The following is a 26,735-nucleotide window of genomic DNA, read 5'->3' on the forward strand; positions in this document are numbered from 1 at the left end:
AACCTCACGCCACCTATGACTCTCGACCGAACAGATGCTAAGAGAGAATAAGTTAAAAATTAAGTTACAAATAGGGAGAACGCCAACACATTTTGCTGAACTCTAAATTGCCGTGGATTTGAGGCAATTTAGAGTTACTCAGCTCTCTCTATAAGCTTAGGGCAAGCTAGCACTTTACTCACTTAGGAATTGCACCATATAAATTTATTGTGATCAATTATACTGATAAGGGATAGATCCATTGGTAATTGCTTTTTAGTCTTAATTTTTAATGAATTTATTGGATCTTACCTTATTTATTAATAAGCACCGATTTTAAATCAATGGACTCCTCTTGATTCAGCTGATTAAGTATATATTTGTTATTAAAATGAATTGATACATGCCCTAATTGGCACTCACTTCTTTTTAATTAACTCATTCTTTACTACATTGGCAACACACGTCTATCTAGGGATTACTTTATATTTTTATTGGTTATATGTGGGGTTCTTTTCTCTTTTTTCTTATATTGTGTAATTATTTCTGACCACAGTCAGACCTCGGCATATAACTATTAATTAGCTACTAATTAAGGGGTTCCATATTTCCTGTTCATTCTCACAGCAGGAGAATACTCTCTAAAGAGAACTTAATTTAATGTAGAAGTGCATTATGCACAAAATCATTATGGAAATAAATTTAATGTCTAATAATACAAAAATAATTTCATGAAAATGTATAAAGATGACTAATAAATCCCATCACTCGTACCATCTTCATCTACAGTGAGGTCAACAACTTCAGTTGTGTTTTGCCTCAGAGGCTGTATTACGGTGGACACCCTATTGCGAGTCCTCTGCTCTTGTGTTCTTCCAGACTGGGAGTTTTGGCCCCAATGAGATCGGGGGTGTCGTAGGGTGGCACGGGATCTAAAATGCAGTACAAGTATCCATATTTAAGCAATACGTTTTTTTTTTTTTGCAAACCACATACAAACTTCATACAACAGTGAAAACTTGTATTTTTAACAAGGGTGTTTAGAATTTAGAAGTATACATGTTTGCTGTACATCTTCTATGTCTGAAATGAGTGTTAAACTAACAATACTCACATTTCAACTTCTAACTCTCTGTTGTGAACCAAAGGAATTCTAGCCTCCAAAGACGACTGAATGAATTTATCATTGGCTATTTATCTATTCTTAGACAGAACTATTAAATATTCTGTATAAAACTATACTTCAAGGCGTAGTTCAACTTCAAGTTAAGGAATACCTGTAGTCCTATATAATAAAGTTGAAGTGTCTCTGCGTCCAGTCCCTGTGTCCGTGGGATTGCGCTACTGCGCATGTACCCCACAGGACGCAGAGACACTTCAAATTATAACGTCACAATCAGCTCCTCAGCTTCACGCCTCCACTTCCATTGGCTGCGCCGTCCAACGTACGACACGTCCAATCAGGCTGACGACATCATGTGGTGCCGCCCCCCTGTCTCCCTCCCTTGCAGTGCCGGGCCAGACCCCCTCTACATATAAAAATTTTGGAGAAAAAGAATTCACCGATGCGCATCGCTGCTCGCGCATGCGCACGAGAAGCGCCGCTCGCGCATGCGCACGAGAAGCGCCGCTCGCGCATGCGCACGAGAAGCGCCGCATGCGCATGGCGGCGGCCGAACTCGGTGCGGCGCAGTAGGGGGGCGGGGGGGCCCTGGAGCAGGGTCGCACTGGGGGGCCCGGGGCCCGCTGGTGTGTGTGTATACACACACACACACACAAACATAATTATGCACACACACATTACACACAATAACAAATATATATATATATATATATATATATATATATATATCTACACCCAGTCAATATAAAGTCACTGTAGCCCATGAATGTAAGAGAAATGTGACGGTAGATAAAACATGGCTTCCCCTCAGAACATCAGCAAGAGATTCCCAGGACATTTAAGGTTTCCCCGCAGCTCCCAGACTTCCCACTATCGCTCATATGGACATGGTCACGAGGGGAGAGAGTGGGGAACAGAAAGAGGCCTCACATCATTTCAGCCATCAGCAACGCGAACAAAGCGGCAGATGACGACGGATTTAAGTCACAAGCGCTCAGCCCTCACCTCTCTTAGACATCTTGGTTACCGGAAAGAGAAAGAGGCGGGCGCAAGGGATGCCGGGATATAGCAGCCAGTTGGGCAAGGGAGGGAGACGGGGGCGGCACCACGTGATATCGTCAGCCTGATTGGACGTGCCGTACGTTGGACGGCGCAGCCACGTGACCAGGAAATGGAAGGGGAGGCGTGAAGCTGAGGAGCTAATGGCTGATTGTGACGTTATAAGTTGAAGTGTCTCTGCGTCCCGTGGGGCACATGCGCAGTAGCGCAATCCCACGGACACAGGGACTGGACGCAGAGACACTTCAACTTTATCCTTATATAATAAAGTTGAAGTATCTCTGCGTTCAGTCCCTGTGTCCGTGGGATTGCGCTACTACGCATGTGCCCCACGGACCGTCTCTGGCACATTTACGCTAGCGACGTAGACGCGCAACTTCGCACCCTTACGCTGTGGTGTGTTTTACCATTGTGGGTGATAGTCTGAAAAACGTAAATACGTTGCCGTTCGCCAACCTAGAACAATTCTGTTTTTATAAATGTTTGACTATATATGTTCTAGCGCCCGTTAATTTAACGGGCTTAATGTCTAGTATGTTATAAATGTCCTATTCTTAAAACTTTTTTTTTTTAAATCAATTATTTGCCTTCTGCCGGCTTGAAACATGAATCACTAAACCTGTTATCAAAAATCTGCTGCTCTATGAGGCTAAAATTCTGTTTTGTTTTTTTTTTATATATTTCTTAATCGTTATATTCAGGCCTTTTCCTAATCATAATTCAGTCTTGTTAACGGAAGCTTCAAACTGGAGAGCTGCTGCACAAAAAAAAAAAAAATTACAAAAACATAAAAAAATGAAGACCAGCTGAAGACAGTGGCAAAATACAACTGCCTACTCCATACTAAGTTAATTTAAGGGTGAACAACACCTTTTAAATGTATTCAAATTCGAATTTTCATATTTTTAAAGTAGTCCATTTGTATTTTAAAGGGGTTGTACAAACAGCTCAGTGTTCTTTTTATCCAAGTGCTGTGCCACCATTTTAAAGGGGATATTCATCTTTCAGACAATATTTTAACAGAAAGAATCATAAAAAACATTTCCATAATTTCTCTTTCTTACTTTAAATGTTTTCTTTTTCGAGATACCTACTATTAAAGCTGAGAATTAGTGCTGCTAAAACTCTCTCCACTCTCTCCTGGGGGGGATCGGCTTATCGAAAAAGTCAGACCAAACTAGAATCCACATTTGGATCTTATTTATTATTAATAAATCACAATTTAATCAGATCAGGGAAAAACATGAAAAAAAAAAAAAATCGAGAGAAAATTCAAACCGTACTATTTTTTCAGAATTTTTTCCCCAAATCGCTTGATTTTATCGTGCTTTTTCAGATTTTGGCCAGAAAAGTCTGAAAGTCAGATTTCTGGGCTAATTCCAGCACATATCACAGACTGCCATTGACTTATTTACAACACTTTTAGTTACAAAGTTTGTACAAAGGATGCATAAGCAGACGCGGCCCGTCAAGGCAGTGTCCATACGTCAGTCCTATCCTAAGTGAAAAAATAAAGTGTTACCTTTGGGGGGAGAAAGACCATACCTGCTTTTCTATTAATTTAGCATGATCTCTTCCAAAGACACCATTGGGCGGGGGGTTGGGAGGTACGAGCATTTAAGGAGAGCCACCTCCCCAAAATATAACGTTGTATAAAATGAAACATGCTGAAATGCCGCTCCACACCTTTCTTATTGGGTGCCTGTGGGCAAGGCTTAATTTACATACTAAAAAAGTTAGCCCCAGCACTCTCGATATATAACCACCTGAAAAAATATTCTTGCACAACTGAACTGCAACTTTCTTAAAAAAAGACATTTTCACTTTGTAACCAAAAGTGTCTTTTTTTTTTTTTAAAAGTTACAGTTGAGTTGTGCAAGAATATTTTTTCAGGGGGTTATATATCGAGAGTGCTGGGGCTAACTTGTTTAGTATGTAAATTAAGCCTTGCCCACGTGCACCCAATAAGAAAGGAGAAGAATGTTCACTAGATGCTTTGAGCATAATACACAACACTGCAAAGTAAATAGTAGGCATGGAATGAAAAAAAAAAATCAAAACAAATCCCACCTATATGTTTCACCGACTGTCACAATTTCTACTTCACTGTCAGTTGAGGTAACATTTATTTCTTCATTAGCAGTGACTTGAGGGGTAGAAGAAGCCTCAATGACGACAACATCCTCGTCCATTCCACCTAGGAAGAGAATCAAAAAACATGGGAGCATGTTAAAGCATCATTGTAAAAGCAGTCATGTAACAAAACGACATGTCATATCTGCGGTTTGTCATTTAAGAAGTAGTTGCTATGCACCTGGACAACCAGAATAACGTGAAAAAAACATATTTAATTTATGATCTGCAACTTTAGATCACAGTTACCAAAATGTTGGGCACCCCACAGTAATAATTGCTTAGCAGATACCCCAAGCTGGTGCTCCTGTTGGCAGAAAACTGCATCTGACATGATCTATTTCCTCTTCTGTCGTTTCTCCTCGAGGAACAGGTAGACGATAATTCCATGTGTCCCAAGAGTGCAGAGAAAGAAAATCTCTGTGCCATAAGTCTACTCTGTTATTAAAAAAAAAATCTTAGGGTAAGGGCCCACTTACTCCACTTGCGTTTTGTAGGAAGGTTGAGAGAAGTGTATCCGCTTCTATATGCTTCTGTGGGTAGTTACATGGACAGAGACAATGCAGCTACACCGAGAAGGGGTTGGCCACCAAAATGTGAAAGTATGCATTATCAGCCCAATATAGGAGCAGATCAAGAATTGGGACGTACACCCAGTGTGCCATGCCTTAAAATTAGCCATGGACTTATACGTTACTAGAATCAGCAATGTAGTGACCTTGCCTCATGGCTAAACACCCTGTCACAATGGCACTTACAATGTAAGGTTCTTAGAACACAAACAATGGACAATTTTATCAGGATCCAAAAAACCAATTACTACGGTCTGGAGGGGATATAGTGCCATGGCTTAAATCAACCCATAGATTTTGCAAGGCAGAAGCAGTTTATCATTGCCTAGCAGCTTCCATTAAAGAAAAGGGGACACACCCATAACTATTTCAAAAAGTTGCCAGACAAAACCATTATATGAAAGAACTAATTAAGGTTTTCATCAAGCTGGGGGTAAAAATCCAAACATTCAATATTCTGGACTGTTCATTTTACTATGCCCTAATACAATGCAGATGTCATAAACGTCATTACCATTTTCTATGATGTTCAAATTGTGGCTCTGGTCAGGCTACCCCTCTAAGCAGAATTAGAACAGTGACTACCATGGAAGCTGTAAAGCCACATTTAAAAGAATGCTTATATGGAATCACTCCAACTGTGAACCATAAGCATGAAGATACGTTAAAGAATCAAACAGTGAAAAGCTGATCTAGAACTTGTTTCTTACCTGAAGGCAGAGTTGTACCATCTTGGCGATTTTCCCCAGTAGACACAAATAAGTCTTCTCCTTCAGTAGAAGAGCTGGAGGACGACTCACTGCTAAGATCATTCTCACTAGAGCTGCTTGAGCTAGGAAGTAAGGCATATTTCTGCCTGGCAAGCACTTCCCTCTTTTTCCTCTGTAGCATCATACGCTCTTTTTGTTTCTGTGTTCTCTGAGACGAGACATTTTTCACAAACCTTTTACGGTGCAGAGGCCTCCTAAGAGAGCTGACTTGGTAGCAAGGACGCTTCATAAGCAAACTAGATACAGAGTCTGTGTGAGGACGGGGCCACTTCTGGGCCCTTGCACTTTGAGTTCTAGGAGTGGAATTTACACTACTTAAAGGGTTGTCCTTGTCCTCATCAGAAGTCATAGTGTCTGAGTCACCAAAATGTGAGCTTGATGAAGGTGAAGAGATACAGTCACTAAAAGAAGAATCATTGTCCTCATCACTTTTAGGCTGAAGCCTTAACAGTCTCTGGTATTCCTTAACCTCACAGCTTTGAGCATAAGATGTGCCAGCCTGCTGGCTTTTCCTTTTTTTATGAACCACAAGGCTTTTGTCTTGCTCAGTTCCATTGCTATTTAAGTCACTTTGTTGTTTATTGGTATCACTGCACAAGTGGTTAAACTCATTGCTGACCTTGCTGGCAATCATTTCCACTTCTTTAGGAAAGCTCTTAGAGGCTCCAATAGTCTCTGGGTTCAGGAGCACCCCTTTAAAGTTCTCCTGTCTCTTTGGTGCATCTGAAGAAACCTCACTCTTCATATCCGCTTTTCAAAAAGATTCATATGTTTAGAATATCACAAATTAGCAGAAGGATTTCTCGGCTGGCTACAAAAAAAAAAAAAAGAAAAAAATATATATATAACGATCATCATCCTTTAACCACAGGCTGGTGCTCCATTTCTCTGAATGTTGTACCAGCCTGGGTAATCATTACAGTTCTGAAAGCTTTCTGTGGTCCCTTGAGGCTGTCGGAACAACAACATGAGCAGTCAGGTCTGCAATTTTCACTATTGTGCACATGTGACAGAATAAAATACACCCTTGGGTTTTGGGGTCTATTCTATTATCATTGAAGGTGTTCAGACTGAATGGTGTGGAAAAGGCAGAGACAGGAACAGTAAAAACCCATAAGACTTCCCAAAGAACATAGAGAAAGCAAACACATGCAATATCTACAGGTACCATTGTTCCTTCAATGTCCTACAATGGAGTAGCATCTTCTCACCTTCCTCTTTCTGTTGGGGTTCCTCAAGGCTCTGTCCTGGGCCCCTTATTATTCTCCCTCTATACTTCCTCCCTCAGCAAACTAATCATCTAGTATGGTTTCCACTAACAGCTCTATGCTGATGACACTCAGATCTATCTCTCATCACCTGATCTCAACCCAGAACTCCTAACTCAGGTCTCCTCCTGCCTGCTCGCTATCTCTACTTTGACGTCACAACGCTACCTTAAATTAAACCTCTCTAAAATGGAAATGGTTCTCTTCCCTCCAACTAATACCATTAACATCCCGGAAGTATCCATCATAGCTAACAATTCCACTATCACCCCATCTCCCCAGGCCCGGTGCCTTTGGGTTATGCTAGATTCTGGGAAGTAATCAGGTTGCACTCGCACACCATGGCCTACAAGAACGGCAATACCTGGTGCACAGCAATGGAGGAATCGTTGTCCCCACTTCCAACGGATCTTGATAAAGGGGGTCACACCGAAACGCTGCATGCTGCAATAAACTTAATAAATTAGCAAGGTTTATCCTGCTAGCATCACCTATGTGCCAGTGAATTTTCTTGTTATCCTAGATTTTGCCCTGTCCTTTGCACCCATATCCAGTCACTTATTAAATCATGTCACTACCACCTAAGGAAAATATCCAAAATACGATTATTAATCACCCAAGATGCTGCCAAAATTCTTATTCACTCTCTCGTCATATCACGTCTAGACTACTGTAATTATTAATTGGCCTTCCCCTCCAGAGTCTGTCACCTCTCCAGTCCATAATGAACACTACCGCGAGGCTCATACACCTCAGCAACAGCTCCTCCTCTGCCTCGCCATTCTGTCAATCCCTACACTGGCTTCTGCTACCTTTAAGAATAAAATTCAAATTAATGACCCTGACATTCAAAGCAGTTCATAACTCTGCTCCATCCTACATCTCTGAACTCATCTCTATATACTCACCCAACCGCTTATTACGCTCCTCTACTGACCTACTACTCAACTCTTCTCACATTACCTCCTCACATCCAAGACTTTGCCTGCACCCCTCCTCTTGCGTTCTCTCCCACGGTCTGTCTGACTTTCTCCCAACCTTTCTGCTTTCAAAAGATCTCTTAATAGGCACTTCTTTAGAGAAGCCTACCCTCACTCTGCTTAGCTACCAAATGCAATACCACATACAGATTTAGATTGTAAGCTCTTTTGCACAGGGCCTTCATCACCTTTTGTACCGTATTGGTTCTGATCTGTGCAACTCCATATGTTCTATGTATGTAATTAATGTGATTTAGTTGTATAAACACATTAACTTTACAGTGCTGCTAAATATGCTGGCGCTATATAAATAAATGATAATAATAAATTCCACATAATTGATAAAGAGCCGACATATTCTGCAGTACTATAAAACAGAAGATGTATAAATCATAGTATAGGTAATGCCAGCTGTGATTTTTGGCCTGCTCCTTGTGTCTGCACCAGAGAAAGGATTTTGCCTAGACTTCCACACTTCTGGCATCAGCCTTTAATTTTTTAATGTATATAGTAATATTAAACAAAATAAACGAAATAAACAAAGAAAACTTGTCGTGCCACTGAGCCTTAAGGCACACTGAGCGTTGTCTCCACTGCTCTACTGCACCGAAAAGTGCAACTTCCATTTGTTTCAGCTAAACATATATGCTAGCACCTGATGAAGGATAGGTTTATCCGAAACATGTTGTGATGGAATAAACACACTGAATTCGCTGTGGTTCTCCAAAGTTTATTTTATGCTGATCTTTGAAGTGCTGTGGCCTGGACGGTGCCATTACTCTGTTGAGAAGAACCCAAATACATATTGGAGTGAGGGGACAACCTAAAATTGTACAACTTCCACTTGCGTGTAGTCACATGGAGCAAAGGTCACCAGAAAATGCAAAAGCAGGTATCAATTTCAACCTACGCTCAGTGTGCCTGCATGCAAGTGGATGCTGCACTTTTTGGTGCAAATCAACAGAGCTGGGGAAGGGTGTAGGCGGAGAGCAAAAGAGCCAATGCTCTGTGTGCCCTGGCCCTAAAATTGACATGAAACCTTTAAAAGGTATCAATACTACAGTATACTACAATTTCATTTTACTGCGTATGCAAAGCTGCGCTAAGGAGGAGGAAGACGGAAGAAGATCGCTACGTGGTGCTCACTGGTATAACCTCGGGGCGGTGCAGTTTTTGTCCGATAGGAACACCGGCCCGGGGGTTTTACGTAAGTCAATACAATCACTTGGGGCACCTAACATTTGGCACCCCCAAGTGCTGCAAGCCTTTCCTTCTCCTTAAACTGCTATTCAGCCTGTGGCATTTACCGCTAATTCAATGACCTACTGTGTAACACAGCTTGCTATATAAACTATAGTAGTGTTGCTCAAGCAACCAAATCGTTTTTACCATTGCAGGACAACAGTACATATACACTAAAAAATACCAAAAAATATTTGAAGCCCATAGACTAATGCATTTTGGCAATTCTTTTGGCCCATCTGCTTTGTGTGTCACAAGTCAGTGGCACAGACCACAACTGTTAAAAATGCAACGTCACACAATTGGCTGCAGGGAATTCTGTGATGTGGTAAGTAAATGAGCCTCACCTACACAAACACAACTCTAAATTGTTCTGGATTTCTTTCTCTGTTTCCTATTTCAATTAGCCTTCCCCATTGAACTGGACAAAGGTTAGTACTAGTGATGTGTAACCAAGCCTAACCTGGGTCCAGCAACACCAACATTCATGCCAGTGCACTCCCCTGTTTATATTATCACAGAAGAGTGCAGGGCACACCAGCACAAGTAAAAGTAGCTCAAGAAGGCTGAAGTGGGGTGGTAGAAGGCTGCAGAACATCATGCGGAAAATGGGCAGAACCCACCTGACCTGCAGGCTTTGAGCCATCCCGCAAATCACTAGTTAGAAGTGTTGAAGAGGCCAGAGATGTGTCACTACACCAACTATAATGGCTGGAACAATTCTTAACTAAAATGCATCATATCCTTTCCACAAATCTATGGTACTTGTACTAAGTGTCTAAGGTTGTTTGCAGAAAAAAAAAACTGCCTCTCCTTCACACTCAATGAACTCCTTCTCCGTGCCTCCTACAGGCAAGCCATGCCAACAGAAATTTGCCTTCAGACTGGTCAGTCACCTTGATGCAGGAATTGGTGTAGTAATCACACCAAAACAATGCATGTTTCTGCAACTATCCACTCAGTGTTTCTACACTGACAGACACAGAGTCTGTGCACAGAAACACAGCAGAGTGCATGGGAGCACACATGCAGAAACAAGTCAAGGCTGCACTTAGTGTATCATTAGCTTAGTTTATGCCCCTGCCTTCAGAAAAGTGTTTACAACATAAAGCCTACTGTAAAATGATGTGAGACCTCTCCCTTCTCCTTTACATTCCCACCTGCACACTCCCACATCAGATTTCCCTGGTTCAGAAGGATATGCAAGGCATTCAAACTATTTCATGACTGCTGCAAAAACAGCGATGGGGAATTCACATGGCAATAGCATTTGGATTAACCTCCCCTACACATTTGCATTTGTTTGCTACAAGTTAGTATTAGATAGACAGAGATAGATGATAGATATATACACAAACTAAAAACACTATGGGGCAAATTTATTAAAGCGCGAATCGGCTAACGCTAGCGCAAATTCGCCAGCGTGTTGTCATTTCGTTACTTCGCCGATTTACTAACGTGTGCTGGCGTAAATTCACTAGCGAAGTGGAGCTACTCTAGTGCTACTTCGCACCCTTACGCCAGACGAAGTTGCGCGATAGCGAAGGGAACGTAACTACGCTAATTCACTAACTTGCGCACTTTACTAAACGTTACCTCTTGTGCCAGACTTTACTTCGCCAAGTCAGACACAATAGTTCAATACAATAGATAGGAGTTTGTCCAAAAATAGTTTACATTTTTTCTAAGTCCCAAAAAACGCTGGCGTCTTACTTTTTAAAGGGTGATAGTATGAAAAATAGCGTACATTTTTTGGGGGGGACCCTCCTTCCCCCTTACATTTCCTAACATACAGTGGGCACATGTGTAGGGCAATAAACATAACATAACACAATTTCCTGATTTTCAGCTCTCTAAAGGTGGCCATAGACGCACAGATAATATCGTACGAAACAAATTTTCGTCCACTATTCGGTGCGTGTATGGTGGAAACAGAGCCGACCGATATCGGCAGAAGACTTGGATATCGGTCGGCTCATCGATCGGGCTGGACGGAAAATTTTGATCGGGTGCCTTTGAAGGGACCCAAATATTGCCCACTGTTAGTGCTGAATCGTCAGTTACAGGTAGAATCCAATTGTTTCTTCCCGTATATCTACCTGTATATCTGACGATTCAGCTCTACACGTGTGTATTGAAACGAACGATCTTTCTTGGAAAAATCTTTTCCAAGAACGATCGTAATTGTAACGTCTATGGCCACCTTAACTCTGAGTTAAGGTGGCCATACATGGATAGATCCGCTCGTTTGGCGACCTTGAGGTGGGCAATATCGGAGGGAGATCCGCTCGTTTGGCGATGTCGCCATACGAGCGGATCTCCCTCCGATATGCCCACCTTGAGGTGGGCAATATCGGGCAGATCCGATCGTGGGCCCTAGGGCCCAACGATCGGATCCTAGCATTCGGTAAACAGGCAGTCGGATCACGGGACCGCATCAACGAACAGATGCGGCCGCGATCCGACGGGATTTTCTGTCCCATCCGATCGAGATCTGGCCGACTTTCGGCCAGATCTCGATCGGGGAAGCCCGTCGGGGGCCCCCATACACGGGCCAATAAGCTGCCGACACAGTCTGTCGGCAGCTTATATCGGCCCGTGTATGGCCACCTTTAGTCAGTGACTTGAAGGGGGGGGGGCACATGGGACATAACTGTTCAGAGAGTTTGCAATTGATCCTTAGCACTCAGATTCAAAAGCAACAGTTATGACCTATGTGGCCCCCCACAAGTCAGTTATTGGTTACTGCCTGGTAACCAATCAGTGGAAACCAAGAAAGCTGCAAAGCAGGAAGTAGTGTTCTGTTCTGTTAGACATCCAGTCACTCTAGTCTTTATACATTACATTTTTGGCTATACTATATTGATGTAAACATTAATTAAACCCAATAGGCTAGTTTTGCTTCCAATAGTGATTAATTATACCTTAGTTTGGATCAAGTACAAAACTCTGTTTAGTTATTACAGAGAAAAAGGAAATCATTTTTAAAAATCAGAATTATTTGATTATAATGGAGTCTATGGAAGACAGCTTTCTAGACAACAGATCCCATACCTGTACACACGTTTTCCACCCAGATGCATTTTGTTTCTGAGGTGGAAAAATTGCCAGACAGTATATTTAATCTGTATAACAAACGAACCGACTTTAAGCACTTTGAGCAGGACACTCTGATTCCAACATTTTTCTGTAACCCTTGTTTATTAAATTATTGGTAAACTCAGTGTTTGTTATAAATAAATGTAAAGTTCTGTGTACCTTGCTGGCCCTAGTGGCGAGCTTTAATGCTTTTCAGAACCGTTTAACACTCAGCCAGCCCATATTATATCCAGTTTTCTATTCCATAGGAATTTACACAAATCAATAGAATAAATAAAATGTTAGCTCACAGTAAATGAGAGAATTTTTTGACCATGTGACATCTCAAACTGTGGACTTGTTACAGGCAACATGGGGGACAAAACCTGGAATATGACTGAAGGTATCAGACAGTAAAACAAAAGTCATCCTTACCTATAAAGCAGAGCATTTTATCCACTGCACTTACAAATTTTAGGCAGGCAGTGAAACCCAACCATGCCCTTAGCAGGAATATGAAAGATGTCCCTGAACTAAACAACTATATGTAGAGTAAAGGTGGCCATACACGGACCGATAAAAGCTGCCGACAGACCGTGTCGGCAGCTTATTGGCCCGTGTATGGGGGCCCCCGACGGGCTTCCCCGATCGAGATCTGGCCGAAAGTCGGCCAGATCTCGATCGGATGGGATTAAAAAGCCCGTCGGATCGCTGCCGCATCTGTTCGTTGATGCGGTCCCGCGATCCGACCGCCCGTTTGGTGAACGCTAGGATCCGATCGTTGGGCCCTAGGGCCCACGATCGGATCAGCCCGATATTGCCCACCTCAAGGTGGGCATATCGGAGGGAGATCCGCTCGTTTGGCGACATCGCCAAACGAGCGGATCTATCCGTGTATGGCCACCTTAACACTCTTACCTATTGGGCAAGTTTGGAACCTATAAGCGGTTACAAGAGTGATGCTTTAGAATTCAAATACACAGAATCCTAATTGCGGTTATAGATATGCAACTCCCTCATATCATAACAATGGCAGTAGACTGTATTTCAAGTTAACAACACAAAAACGCAGATCAAATAAATCACATAGCTTAACGTCTGCACACACTCACGGCTATAAATTAAATGAAAAGTACATAAGCAGCTGAACTGCAAGAGATAATCAGTTTATACTTCTCAATGTACTTCACTACAACTGTCCAGAGTGCCACAATCCATTTGAACTGAACAAGGGATATAACATTAATCATGTGGTTTTCAAAGCTTTTGCATCACTGAATGTGCAATATTTAGGCATACAGGAAGGGCTGGAAAAAAGATTGTCAATGCCACGGTTAGTTGCATGGCAATATAAATACTAATATTTTTATAGGTTACTGGGAAATGCCAGACGGCTCATTTCCAGCCAGAGGTATTTTCTGTTTCCCTAAATTAAAGTACAGCTACACTTCTGGCTCAGGCAAATAAAATGTTGCAGTATGACCCAGTTATACCTAGGATGTCTGCAGAGACAAATCATGGGCAAATATGAGGGTCTCATTTGTCTTTATCGACCACAGGCATCACATTAGTATGGGACAGTTATACAACTGCTGCATGAATATTCAGCACAAAAATGCAGCAGCCAAGCACAACAGAATTTGCTATTGTGAATATGCACTTAAAGGACAAGCAACACCCATTTCATAACAGCATGTAAACTGCAAGATTTTTAATCAGCAAGTATGGCTCTGATTACCCAATGCATTCATTTGCCTGTGACTTATGAAGATTTCTGTACAGCACTGCAGAAAAGGTAGACACTAAATAAATATACTAATAATCACTGTTGTTCTTGCTGCATAGAGCCTGCGATACAACAGGAATTAGCGCAAGTAAGAAGACAGGCAAGCACGGGGGGGGGGCAGTCATGATGTGCATTACAAGATAAATACATTTAAAAGCATATGCTCCCTTTATTGCTCAGGACAAGTGTGCAGAATTGCATTCTTGGTCTGACTTAAGGAGAGATGCTTTATGGGAAATATGGATTAGTCAATTTGCTGATATTCCAAAAAGTATTATATTGGTTGTCAGCAAATTTTGCACTTATTGAAGATTATAATTAGCATTACTGACCTACTTAGAGACAGGGTTGCCTTGTCCTTTAAAACTAACCAGAATATGCAGATACAGGAGTAATTTTTTCCTAAACATAGGAGGGCTCATTTAAAGGGATTGTTCACCTTCAAACAACTAGTTGTTTTCAGATAGATCTCCAGAACAAATGCCTTTTCCCAATCATTTTCTTTGCGAGACCGTTTTTCTAATATTGAAGTGTAAAGTGTAATTTTTCACCTTCTAAAGCAGCCCTGGGAGGGGGGGGGGTCGCCGACCCTGTAAACGGTTCTAAATTGATACATTTAGTTGAAACATTTTTATCTTTGTGCTGCTGAGCAGCATCTCTGGGTTTCATTACAGACAGCTGTTAGAACTGATACAATAGTTGCTAATAATACAGAGATGTTGGTGAGAAAGGTATCAATTAAATGTTGCAAAATTGTAACAGTTCAGAATCTTCACCTAAATTACTGAGCTGCCAGACTCGAAATACCAGAAACAGCGACATTAAACTTTAAACTTAGATTTTGGAAAAACAGTTAAAATAAATCATGGAAGGTAATTGAAAAAAGTCTTTATTTGTGGGGAACAATCTGAAAACAACTGAACTGGCAAAAGTGTTTGGAAGGTGAACAACCCCTTTAAACAATACAAGTGCAGTTGCCAGTAGAATCTAAACAGTGTACAGTATAACAAGAGCAGTGATATGATTGGTTGCTATATTTATGTGCACTAGTACAAGCCAACATTTCTGATCTTAAAGTGGAAGAATCGTGAAAAATTAAAATGTAATATAAGCTTCATCATACTGAAATAAGAAACTTTCTAATGACAGTCAATTAAAAATTCTGCATCAAGTTTCAATCATAAATCAAGTTTATATTCACTATTCCTCTCTCAGCATCTGTTTCTCTTCATTCAGCAGTTGGGTGTCAGACAAACAATCCAATCTCTTATAGGGGCGGGCTCCTTTTGCCTAGAACAGGGATCCCCAACCTTTAGAATCCGTGAGCAACATTCAGAAGTAAAATGAGTTGGGGAGCAACACTAGCATCAAAAATGCTCCTGGCGTGCCAAATAAGGGCTGTGATTGGCCATTTGGCAGCCCCTATGTGGATTGTCAACCTACATTGAGGCTCTGTTTGGCAGTGCACCTGGTTTTTATGCAACTAAAACTTTTCTCCAAGCCTGAAATTCAAAAATAAGCACCTGCTTTGAGGCCACTGGGAGCAACATCGAAGGGGTCAGAGAGCAACATGTTGCTCACGAGCTACTGCTTGGGGATCACTGGCCTAGAAGATGTATTAGCACTCGCTCTATTAAAATCACCAGACATGTCTCTCTACATGCAGAATTTGTGCAAGTATAAACTTGATTATTTCAGAGACGGTACAGAAGTTTTAATTGATTTATGCATAAAGTTTTTCAGTGTGATGAAGCTTATATTAAATTTTCGTTTTCACTTAAATGAGCCCCTCTGGTCAATACCCTAAACAAGAACTACAGAAGCACAAAGTAGTTGGTAACTATATAAAGTGCAAGAAATGAATCAGGGAACACATGACCCCCTAGGGCAAGGACATGATGAATTCCATGATTGGCAGGGGCAACAAAACAAACAACAATGTCCTTCTATTGTGTTTAAGAATCACTGCAGGTACAAACGTTAAATCACTTAATGGAACACATACGTTGTCTATTAGTGTGTTTGTATGTGTCTCAGCTAGGAAGCTAGATCAGATCCATAGCCTGTGTTATAATAATGCATCGTGTAATATTCCCTATGAGCTGCACATCACGGGGAGTACAGACTTGACTCAGTTACACATAAATATCACTGCCCTTAGATAAATGTACTGCACATAAATAGCCAATAATCTCATTAATTGAGAATAAAAACTGGAACCAAAACACGGGGTCGCTCCCATAAAGACAGGCGTATATTACACATCTAGACATATACTATAATCCGGATCATAGATACAAAGCGAGGCTTTCAGGAAATACATTGAAAAGATGCGATGTTGAGCAGTTTGTTATCATCCGCCCGTCTAGATGTCTAGGCCCGCCCGAGTAGCCCGAATGCAGTAGCGAGAACGCCCCACACAGCACATACCTGCTTCAGCCTGGACATGAGCACGTTATTCACTCCGGACTCATCGAGGTTGCTTGGCGTGAGCTCAGTTTGGAGACCTATGATACAAAACGATTTTTTTCGATCAGTCGTAGTGCCCAAGGAAGCCATGTTAGGCTCTACCTTTGGACACTAAGATGCCGCCGAGTCACGTGACGTCGAATGTTTGCGCCGCAAAACCCGGATGATACTGTGTCACGTGGCCCGCAAACGCCTACCACCGTTTCGAGCGACTTGGTTGTTGTTTACGTGTGGTGCGGTGCAGGAGCGCAGGCTTAGTACTGGGCAGGGTTGTCAGGTCTATTTTTCAAAACCAGCCCAAAACGAGCCAAGAGTCACTTCAAAAGTAGCCTAAACTAACAGGACGTGTACAGTGAAAAAAAAGTGTAAAAAAATAAATCAACATATCCGTGAAAATATGCCTTTTTCAATTTTCACTGATTTGCACATTTTTCCACTTCAAAAGTAGCCCAAAATAACACATTTGCAGTGTAAAAAAAGTAAAAATAAATATATATGAATATAAAGCCCTTTTCAGTTTTCACTGATTTGCACATTTTTCCGTCACTTCAAAAGTAGCCTAAAATAACACAACATGTGCAGTGTAAAAAAGTCTTTAAAATAAATTAATATATGTGAAAATCAAGCCTTTTTCAATTTTCACTGATTTGCACATTTTTCCGTGAAGAAAAATGGGAAAGATTTGCCCCTTCACAAGGGGCTTAACTACAGAGGGGACTCGGGAGGTATAGCGGCCCCATGAGTCCCAAATACATATACAATTTCAATAAATATTGGTAAAGCAATTCAACCTTTAGACATTTTAGTGGCCAGCAGATTTTTGGCGCAATATTGTCTGAAAATGAGGAAAGTAACCAGAATATAAAGCAATCTGGGAACTCCCAAGTTCTACACAAGTCAGTCCCATTGCATGTTGCATATTGTAGTCGTACATTAAACTTGGTAGTCAGCAAATTGTTAAACAAAAACTACATTGCCCAACATGCATCAGGAGACGCAGGCTTAGCACATTAGGAGAAGAAAAAACTTTGACTGGTTTCCAAAGTAAAAACCAGCCAAAGTCCCAAAAAGTAGGCCAAATCCGTACCTTGGCTAGTTTGTTCTTTCAAAACCCGCCTGGACTTTAAATTAATAGCCCAATTTGGCTGGAAACCAGCCAACCTGGCAACCCTGGTACTGGGTAATGTAGGGATGGTGTAACTAGGGTTGGCACCTTTTAAAAAAAAAAATTTAACGGCCAGTGGTGGGGGCGGATACTAAAGGGGCAGACTGTGATGCAAAAGGGGTGGAGCCGGTGGGTCATGATGCAAAAAGGGGCGAGCCACGGGTAGCCGCTAAAGGGGCGGGGCCACATTGCCAGAAGAAAATGTACGTTTCCACTGGAGGGCAAGGGCTTTTGTAAAGGGTATTACAAATTACCGGCAGCTACATTGCCGGTAAATTTTTAATACTGGTCCTGGAAGGTGTTTTACCGGCTAGGGGTGGCAATCCTAGGTGTAACGGACTGACTGACACCCGCGCTTTTTACCCACAGGAACTGTGCAAACACAAATAACTCTTTTGTAGACCTGCATTTGGTAAAGGCAGTCTCCAGCCATAATTGAGACAATGAAACAGTCAAATGAAAGGACATTTTATGTCACGCTGCAATATTTTCAATATATATATATATATATATGTAATCTATTACCCACACCCTGTGGACTAATAAAAGAGAGCAGATACTTATGCATCACCACATTCTGTTGCATTTTATTTATTTGTTTCAAATGCATCTCTAATTTACTTTTAGATAGCCCAGTCAGCCCAGCTTTGCATTAGATCTTTTAGATTGGAAAACTCATAGCAATCAAACCTTCTTTGCCCTGGTATAACCCTATTTATAAGCTGTTTTTGTATAGCATAATATACTTTTTACAACATGGTGTGCACTTCTGTAGGTATGGTAATTATTTTATAATTTCCCCTATGTGATGAAACAAGTGGGCTGTGATCTCCAAAGGAGCTCAGGACTGGTTATCTTTCCAATGTGCTACTTTTTATCAGTGGATTTCATTTGGCAAAGCTGTTTTATTGTGTATTTTTATTTAAACAAAACAGAATATATGCCCATTTTAGGGCCGCAAATGCTGATAACCAAATCGCATTTATCTATCACTGATTAATCATGCCACAGTTTAAAAGTCCTGGCCTATTTTTGTTTGAATGAGACTGTCTTTCAGTCATAGTTTAATTATTGTGCATGTTTCAGGATAGATTAAAAATATGTGCTAAAATTAATTGTGTAGGACCAATATTAGAACTTTAGATCATTGGGAAAACCTTGAAACATTCATATATACTGAGAACTAAACCACAAACCACAACAATCCTTGAAATAGAATACAGAAGGTTTAAAGCAAACATACAGTGTAATGTGGTGGTCCACTGACACTTAGCTGAGGCCATGTGAAAAACCCCACACGTTCTTTGAGAGCCCTTCAGTTACAATGCTGTTTGCATGCTACCAGTGCTACATGGCTGATAATTAGGAATATGTTGTTGCATATAATTCAGAACTGTCTATAAGATACAATTGTTATGATTACTAATTGTGTGTATGAAACTATGCAGCTTTATAGATGGCTAACCTGGATATAATTTGCTTGCACTTGAGGTTGCTTGCAGACTACAAGAGTCTGGAGAGGGGAAAAAGCATGCATGATATCCCACTCATGTTATTCTCCCATTCAGTGGCGTAACTACTGGGGGAGCAGGGGGTGCAATTGGGCCAGGGCCCGCACACCCTCAGGGCCCCCAGCAGCTCGCGCGCCACTGACGTCTTCAGTGTTTCCGGGGCGTACGGAGGGGGCGGGGGCCCGGCTGCATGTCCCGTGCCAGGGCCCGCACCCCTCTAGTTACGTTACTGCTCCCAATAGCACACGATTCTGGTTATTATTGCCAATACCATGCATCAGCCAAGGGCTAGAGTTTCTTTTGGGTGAGCACATTGTAAGATTGATTTATAGGAGCCTATACTTAAAGTCCATGCACACATGTTTCATTAGGTTAAAATACTAGGAGGCAATAGACCACAAGTGGTGTGAAAATGAAGTTTCATCCTCTATTATGGTAACATTGACTCTGAGGTATCAAAATATACATCCTGATACTGATTTTAAAATTATAATACAGAATTAATACAAATCTATAACAAAGCAAGGTCCTTTTGACATTGTTAGCAGGAGGAAGGGTGGTTCACCTTTAAGTAAACATTTAGTATGAAATATAATGGCCAATTCTAAGCAACTTTTCTATTGGTTTTCATTATTTATTTTTGATAGTTTTATAATTACTTGCCCTTTTCTTCTGACTCTTTCCAGCTCTCAGATGACCCCATCTAAAAGCAAATGCTCTGTAAGGCTACACACTTATTATTACTGCTAATTTTTATTGCTCATCTTTGTAGTAAGGTCCTCTCCTATTCATATTCCAGTCTCTTTTTCAAATCAATGCATGGTTGCTATGTTAATTTGGACCCTAGCTACCAGATTGTTTATAATGCAAATTGGAGAGCTTCTGAATAAAAAATAAATAACTCAAAAACCTTAAATAATAATAAAATGAAAACCAATTGCAAATTGTATCAGAATATAACTTTCTACATCATACTGAAAGTTAACTCAAAATTGAACAAGCCCTTTAATACAATCATTTAAAGGGGTTGTTCACCTTCAAACAACTAGATGTTTCCCCATTACTTTTTACAATTACTTTTTATTTTCTATGTGTCACCGTTTTTTCTAATATTGAAGTGTAAAGTGTCTTTATTCACCTTCTAAAGCAGCTCTGGGAGGGGGGGTCGCTGACCCTGTAAATGGTTCTAGATGGATACATATAGTTGATACATTTTTTATCTTTGTCCCTGCTGAGCAGAATCTCTGGGTTTCATTACAGGCAGCTGTTAGACTTGATACAATAGTTGCTTATACTCCAGAGATGCTGCCCTTCTGAGGACACTAAAGAAAACTGAGGATTGGGGAGGTAGGCAGGGATGAAGCCCAGAGCAGGAGGAGCCACTTTAACCTTTTAGTGTCCTTTCTCCAAGCAACAGGATCTTCATCCCCATGGTGCCTGTGTCCCCCATCTAGGCAAGAGAAATGTATCAACTAAAGGTTGTAAAATTGTGACACTTTAGAGTCTGCGCCTGAATTACTGAGCTGCCAGACTCAAACACCAGAGACACGAACTTCCAACTTTACACTTAGATTTTGGAAAAACAGTAAAAAGTAAATAATGGAAAGTCATTGAAAAAAGTCTTTATTTCTGGGGAAATGTGAGGACTTACCCGGTGCGGCGGGGACGCCGCCGCGCCATAAGCGGCGACGCCCGCCACACCGCGCCAATTCTTCTCTCATGCCGGTGCTGAACTCTTAGGGCGCGCGTGCCTCGGCGGTTCTTAAAGGTGCCAGTGCGCAATTGGCGCGAAATTTAAAAGTATAAATAGCCTATTTTGTTTGTTCCTGGTGCTATCTGAGCTTTTGCTATTCTGTTTTGAACCTGTTTGATTCCTGTTGTGACCCCCTGCCTGGCTTTTGACTATTCTGACCTCTGGATCCTGACCCCTGCCGGAATACCTACTACCTCTTCTGCTTTACCACTTTGATTGACTTCCTGGTTTGACCCTTGCCTGCCTGACTACGGTTATTCTCTGCCTGCCCCGACCTGGCCTGATCTGACTACTCTGACATCTTGTACCGCGACCTTTGGCCAAAAGACTCTAGCTAACAGTCGTGCCCCTCTGCCTATCCAGAACCTCTAGCCTTGCGCCTCTCGCTTAAGTCCTGGTGGCATCCAAGTAGCTGAGGGCTCCTCCCGAGGCCAAAGGCGGTCACACTACAGGTGAAGCACGAGCCGAGACCAGGGTACTTGGCATTTGTTCTGGTGTTGGGTGCCAACCGTGACAGGAACAATCTGAAAACAACTGAACTGAAAATTAGTGTTTGGAAGGTGAACAACCTTATTACAGAACAAACACTAGGATATGTGGGACAATTAGAAATATATTGGTGTAATTTGGTCAGACATGTGGCTAGCTGAATTTCAATTACCTAACACCCACTAAGTTGATAGAACTATATAAATAAATACAGGACATTAAGGGGCAGATTTACTAAGCTTGAGTGAATTTTCGAAATTACAAAGGTTCAAATTTCGAAGTAATTTTTTGTATACTTCGACCATCGAATACTACGACTTTGAATTTACTTCGACTTCGATTCAAAGTAAAAATCATTTGAATATTTGAACATTCGATAATCGAAGTACTGTCTCTTTAAAAAAAAACTTTGACTTCGCCAAATTAAAGCTACCAAAGTGCAATGTTAGCTTATGAGGACCTTCCACAGCACTTTTCTAAGTCTTTGCACATCGAATAGAAATCCTTAGATCGGTCGCTAAAAATCGTTCGTTTCGAAGGATTTAATCGTTCGATTGAACTATTTCTATTCGATTGATCGAATACGCCAAAAATCCTTCGATTTCGATATTCGAAGTCGAAGGATTTTAATTCGAGGGTTGAATTTCAAAGTTTTTTTAACTTCAAAATTCGACCCTTAGTAAATCTGCCCCTAAGTGGATGGAATACTTATATCAAGTGAAAAGTGACCAATCTGATATGGTGTGGCTCCCATGTGTTCAGAGGAGCCTTAATTGTCCAGGCCAACAACACTCTCACTCTCTGCAGTGGGCTGAACTAACTAAGTGGTGCTGACAGTATTTCTTCCCTCTGAAAATATAGGACATACTTTGTTTGGGTTTAATTCATTTTCGGTATTGTTTTTATGTTACTTCGGCAACTGAACTTTGGCAACTTTTTTTTCTTCATTATTAAAGCCCGGATGCTGAGCTTTGTCACCCAATATGTGGTTGAGCAACATCGACGGTCAATATGGCAGGTGGCAGTGACTCTTAATTTATCATAGTAAGGTAGGAAAGAAGGAAAAGGCCAGATCTAAAGGTAACTGGTTATAAGAGAATTTGTCCTGTTTTGCTTAAAAATACGCAAAACAGGGGAAATTTGCAAATTGTATTAAAGTCAATGGGAGTTTTTTTGTTGTGACTGCACAACTGTTTTTGCAACTTTTTTTTGCACAATACATTTGAGTTTTCCTGGCAAAAATTTTTGCTCAAGCATAAAGGTAACCCCAAGACACTGGACCCAAGAAAAAGGGGTGATAGTTCATATTTCTTGGATGCTATGGGTAAAATGTCTTTAAAATAAGCAAATCCATAATTTTTAGATTTGCCTGAATACTTTTTCCCTTCACAAAAGAGTCATTTGAATACCAAACCGATTCATAACCCTAATTTGCATTTTTAAATGAGAAAATAAAAAAATAGAATAAAGGATGAAATTGTGTTTGGCAAGGCTACCAATAAAATATTTCCATTCGAAACCTTAAGAATTCATAGCAGTTTATCTGGTTTTTTTTGGGGAGATCGATCCATGGTGCTCGCTGGAAGAATCCCAGGCCGATGCAGTTATCTGTTGCTAGGAACAGCGGCCCATGGTTTCAGGTAAGTACATGCGATCACTTGGGGGTGCCTAACTTTTAACCAAAAAAAAAAATAGTAATGTAAAATCAAACACTATTTTTTTTACTTTAAAATAGTTTTTCTTTTTTGAGAGAGCATTTACATGAAGCCTTCAGTTTGCACTGCTTTGGTATTTAGACTCTTCCTTGGGGAAAATACCTGATGCAACAGGTTCTCCAAAGGTCTCTACTATGTCTGATGCAACAGGTTCTCCAAAAGCCTCTATGGACCTTTTCTTTAATAGATGCTACCAGATGGTACAGTGTTATCCCATGTGATTTAAAAAAGAAGAAGATTTTTCTTCAGCTGTGGAGGGCTTATATATTTATTTGGAGTTCGTGGGATACAGTTTCTGAGGATATTGCCTTTTTAAGAAAAACAAAATAAAAGGCTACTTGTATTTCTGTATATTCTGTATTTCGGTCACTTATCTGGTATTTGAAAGTCAGCACAAACTTTATTTTCAACCTGGGAGCAAATCCTACACTATTTTGATATGTGTTTTTTAGTAACTTAATTTGTGTTGAATGTTTCATCTGTATTATTATTACATATTTATAAAGCACTTATATATTACACAGCACTCTAGTGAGTCAGATATGTGATGCACCACATTTTCAGTGTATGAAAAATGATGTTACAGATATCTGAATAGACATATATCTGAATAGACCTAGCAAAAAAAAAAAAACCCTCTAAAAGTCCAAATTGATTAAAGGAGAAATAACCCCCCCAATATAAAAAGCCGCAGCGGAGCTCATGTATGCCATATTCCGAATCTCCTGTCTTCTTAGGGTTCTTTTCCTTCAGGAATTTCCGGCACTTTTGGCCCATGTGCAGTTGCTACGAACCAGAAGGCTGCTCCAACTGCACATGCTCCAATAGATCGCTCACTTACAGAAGAAGACTGGAGATTTGGAAGGTGGCGCCCATGAGCTCCGCTGTGGCAGCTTCTCTTATGGGGGGGGTGTTATTTCACCTGTAATCATTTTGGACTTTTAGAGGTTTTTGGATTTTTTTGCTAGGAATTTTATGGAAAATTATTACAGGTTCTCAAGGTTTTCTTTTTTTAGTGCATCATTCTGCTTTTTTCTCTCTTTGTATTGCCTCCTTAGGGGCAATTTCAGGGGTAATGAACTGTGTGGGGTATAAGCAGGGAGGGGGGACTCCCTAGGGTGGTAGGTAGGGGCTTTTCTTATTGGGGGGTTTAGTTCACCTTCACAAATGGCCCAATAAATCAGCACAGCTCTCATTGACTTCTATAGGGCCTAAACATCTTTTACTTTCATGGTTTTTACACTTAATAAGTCTAGATTTTTAGAGGTCATAAGAAATACAGAAACACCACAACTTTTTCGAGATTTTTGGAAACAATAGAAATTCGAAAAACCTACAAAGTTACTGTGCAATGTTGTTCAAACAGAAACAAAATACCACTTTGTTGTGTGTTACATATTGGGTACCTTATAGTTTCTGATTGAACACTTCTACTTTACCTCAGGCTAGAATTTGTTAAATAATCATGTACAAGGTTAAATGTAGATTTTCACTTTTCAGTTACATTTGTTACCACTCTTTAAAGGGGTTGTTCACCTTTGAGATAACTTTTAGGGGCAGATTTACATAGGGCCGAATATCGAGGGTTAATTAACCCTCGATATTCGACTGCTGAATATCGAAATCGAAGGATTTACTGCAAATAGTTCGATCGAACGATCGAATGAATGAAAAATCGTTCGATTCAAAGGATTTTAATTCATCGATCGAACGATTTTTCTTCGACCTAATTGTTAGAAAGCCTATGGGGACCTTCCCCATAGGCTACATGGCACCTCGGTAGGTTTTAGGTGGCGAAGTAGGGGGTGGAAGTATTTTTTTAAAGAGACAGTACCTCGACTATCGAATGGTTGAATAGTCGAACGATTTTTAGTTCGAAACGTTCGATTCGAAGTCGTAGTCGAAGGTCGAAGTAGCCAATTCGAAGTTTTTTTTTATTCTATTCCTTCACTCGAGCTAAGTAAATGGGCCCCTCAGTATGATGTACAGAGTGATATTCTGAGACGATTTGCACTTTGTTTTCATTTTTTATTATTGAAGGTTTTTGGGTTATTTAGCTTTCTATTCAGCAGCTCTTCAATTTGCCTCTTAACCAATCTGGTAACTAGGGTCCAAATTACCCTAGCAACCATGCATTGATTTGAATATCTTTGAATATATTGATTTGAGTACATATATTGACTGGAATATGAATAGGAGAGGCCTGAATAGAAGGATCAGTAATAAAAAGTAACAATTACAATACATTTGTAGCCTTACAGAGCATTTGTTTTTTTTTAGAAGGGAGTCAGCGACGTCTATTTGAAAGCTGAGAAGAAAAAGGCAAATTACTATAAAAAAATAATGAAAACCAATTGAAAAGTTGCTTAGAATTGGCCGTTCTATAACATAAGAGTTAACTTAAAGGTGAACTGTAGGTTGGTAAAGAATACCTACAGATTACTGAACCACCTTTAATAAATTTTACTTTAACTCTGTTTGCAGCCTATTTCGAAAATGACGTATTAGTTACACCAAAAAAACTAGTAAAAATCGTTCTTGTGATATACTGACATGACAATACATGACAGCCAATGTTGTGCTACATTTTCTTGTTGGCGTACTTTGCCAGCTGACACAGCATATAAATGATACCACAGCATGCACCGTAGTTTTCACAGGGTGGGCGGATCTTGCGCCCCACGTGGTATTCACATCCGGATCTTGCTGACTGAGCTCTATGCGTCACGTGACTCGGCGGCATCTTGGTGTGGAAAGCTCGCATCTTAACATGGCTTCCTCGGACACAACGACTGAGAGGAAAAAATTGGCCGACCTGCGTGTTATTGATCTCAAAACCGAGCTAAAGCGTAGAAGCCTCGATGTGAACGGAGTGAAGAACGTCCTCATGTCCAGGCTGAAACAGGTACATTGTATGGGCTATTTTCGCTCTTGCGGTGGATCTATAAAGGCGGGCCTCGCTTATCTAGATTTTCCGTACTGTGATGAATGCTGTTCAACAGAGCGTTGCACTTGTACATTTATTTTGAATGAGTATATCGCCTATGTGCCGCGAACTTGGTGTAGGAACAAACAATTGGGACGTATGGTGCTGCAGCGGCTTCCCAAGGTGCCATCGCGCCCCGAGTAATCGCTGCCGGGCCTACTTTCTCTCGCCTCTCCATATTCGCGGGCATGGATTGTGCGCATTCGCAGTTCCGAGGCGCTATTTGTTGCGTGCGTTTGCTTTCAGACAACACGTTTGAACGCCTTGCATTGCTAGAATGGAGTCTTATGTGCAGGATTTCTTGTATCCTGCAAACACGCTTGGGTCTAATTTTGAGCTGCAATCATTGCAGATGCATTATGGGTATTATTTTATTGTATTCCCAATGGTCAAACGCAAGTGTGTTCTTTTTAGGATTGCATGGCTTCTGAGAGTACTTCACCTAGCCTTGGGAATGACCCACTGTGGCAAAACCCTTCTAGTTAAATAGTAATATTATTGGAAAGTTCTCTGGTAACTTGCTGGCAACTACATACATAGATGAGGTGGGTGTGTTTACAACATGCTTTTAAATGGGGTTGTTGACCTTTAATGTTGCATGAGATTGTGAGTATTTGCAGTTTCTATTCTTTGTGGCTTATTATGTTCACCTTCCAA

The 26,735-nt window shown here is 40.8% G+C and overlaps 2 protein-coding genes across 12 annotated transcripts in view; one reads left to right on the plus strand and one right to left on the minus strand.

Annotated features, from left to right (window-relative positions):
- Positions 1 to 16,644, minus strand: part of rnf111.S (ring finger protein 111 S homeolog) — a 38,732-nt gene extending 22,088 nt beyond the window's left edge. For 2 of the 7 annotated variants that reach the window (XM_041587732.1, XM_041587735.1), the window contains exons 1-4: positions 16,421 to 16,644; positions 5,577 to 6,447; positions 4,232 to 4,358; positions 754 to 911 (exon numbers count right to left, since the gene is read on the minus strand). In XM_041587732.1, coding sequence (XP_041443666.1) covers positions 754 to 911; positions 4,232 to 4,358; positions 5,577 to 6,381 — 1,090 coding nt within the window. In that variant the 5' untranslated portion in view covers positions 6,382 to 6,447; positions 16,421 to 16,644. 7 annotated transcript variants of the gene reach the window in all.
- Positions 16,645 to 25,738: 9,094 nt separating this feature from the next.
- The window catches only part of sltm.S (SAFB-like, transcription modulator S homeolog), a 50,997-nt gene continuing 50,000 nt past the window's right edge, over positions 25,739 to 26,735 (plus strand). For 4 of the 5 annotated variants that reach the window (XM_018254449.2, XM_018254450.2, XM_018254451.2 and 1 more), the window contains exon 1: positions 25,739 to 25,997. In XM_018254449.2, the coding sequence (XP_018109938.1) occupies positions 25,812 to 25,997 (186 nt within the window). In that variant the 5' untranslated portion in view covers positions 25,739 to 25,811. 5 annotated transcript variants of the gene reach the window in all.

This window comes from Xenopus laevis, chromosome 3S (genome assembly GCF_017654675.1).
Source record: "Xenopus laevis strain J_2021 chromosome 3S, Xenopus_laevis_v10.1, whole genome shotgun sequence".
In the NCBI taxonomy this organism is placed as follows: Eukaryota; Metazoa; Chordata; class Amphibia; order Anura; family Pipidae; genus Xenopus; species Xenopus laevis.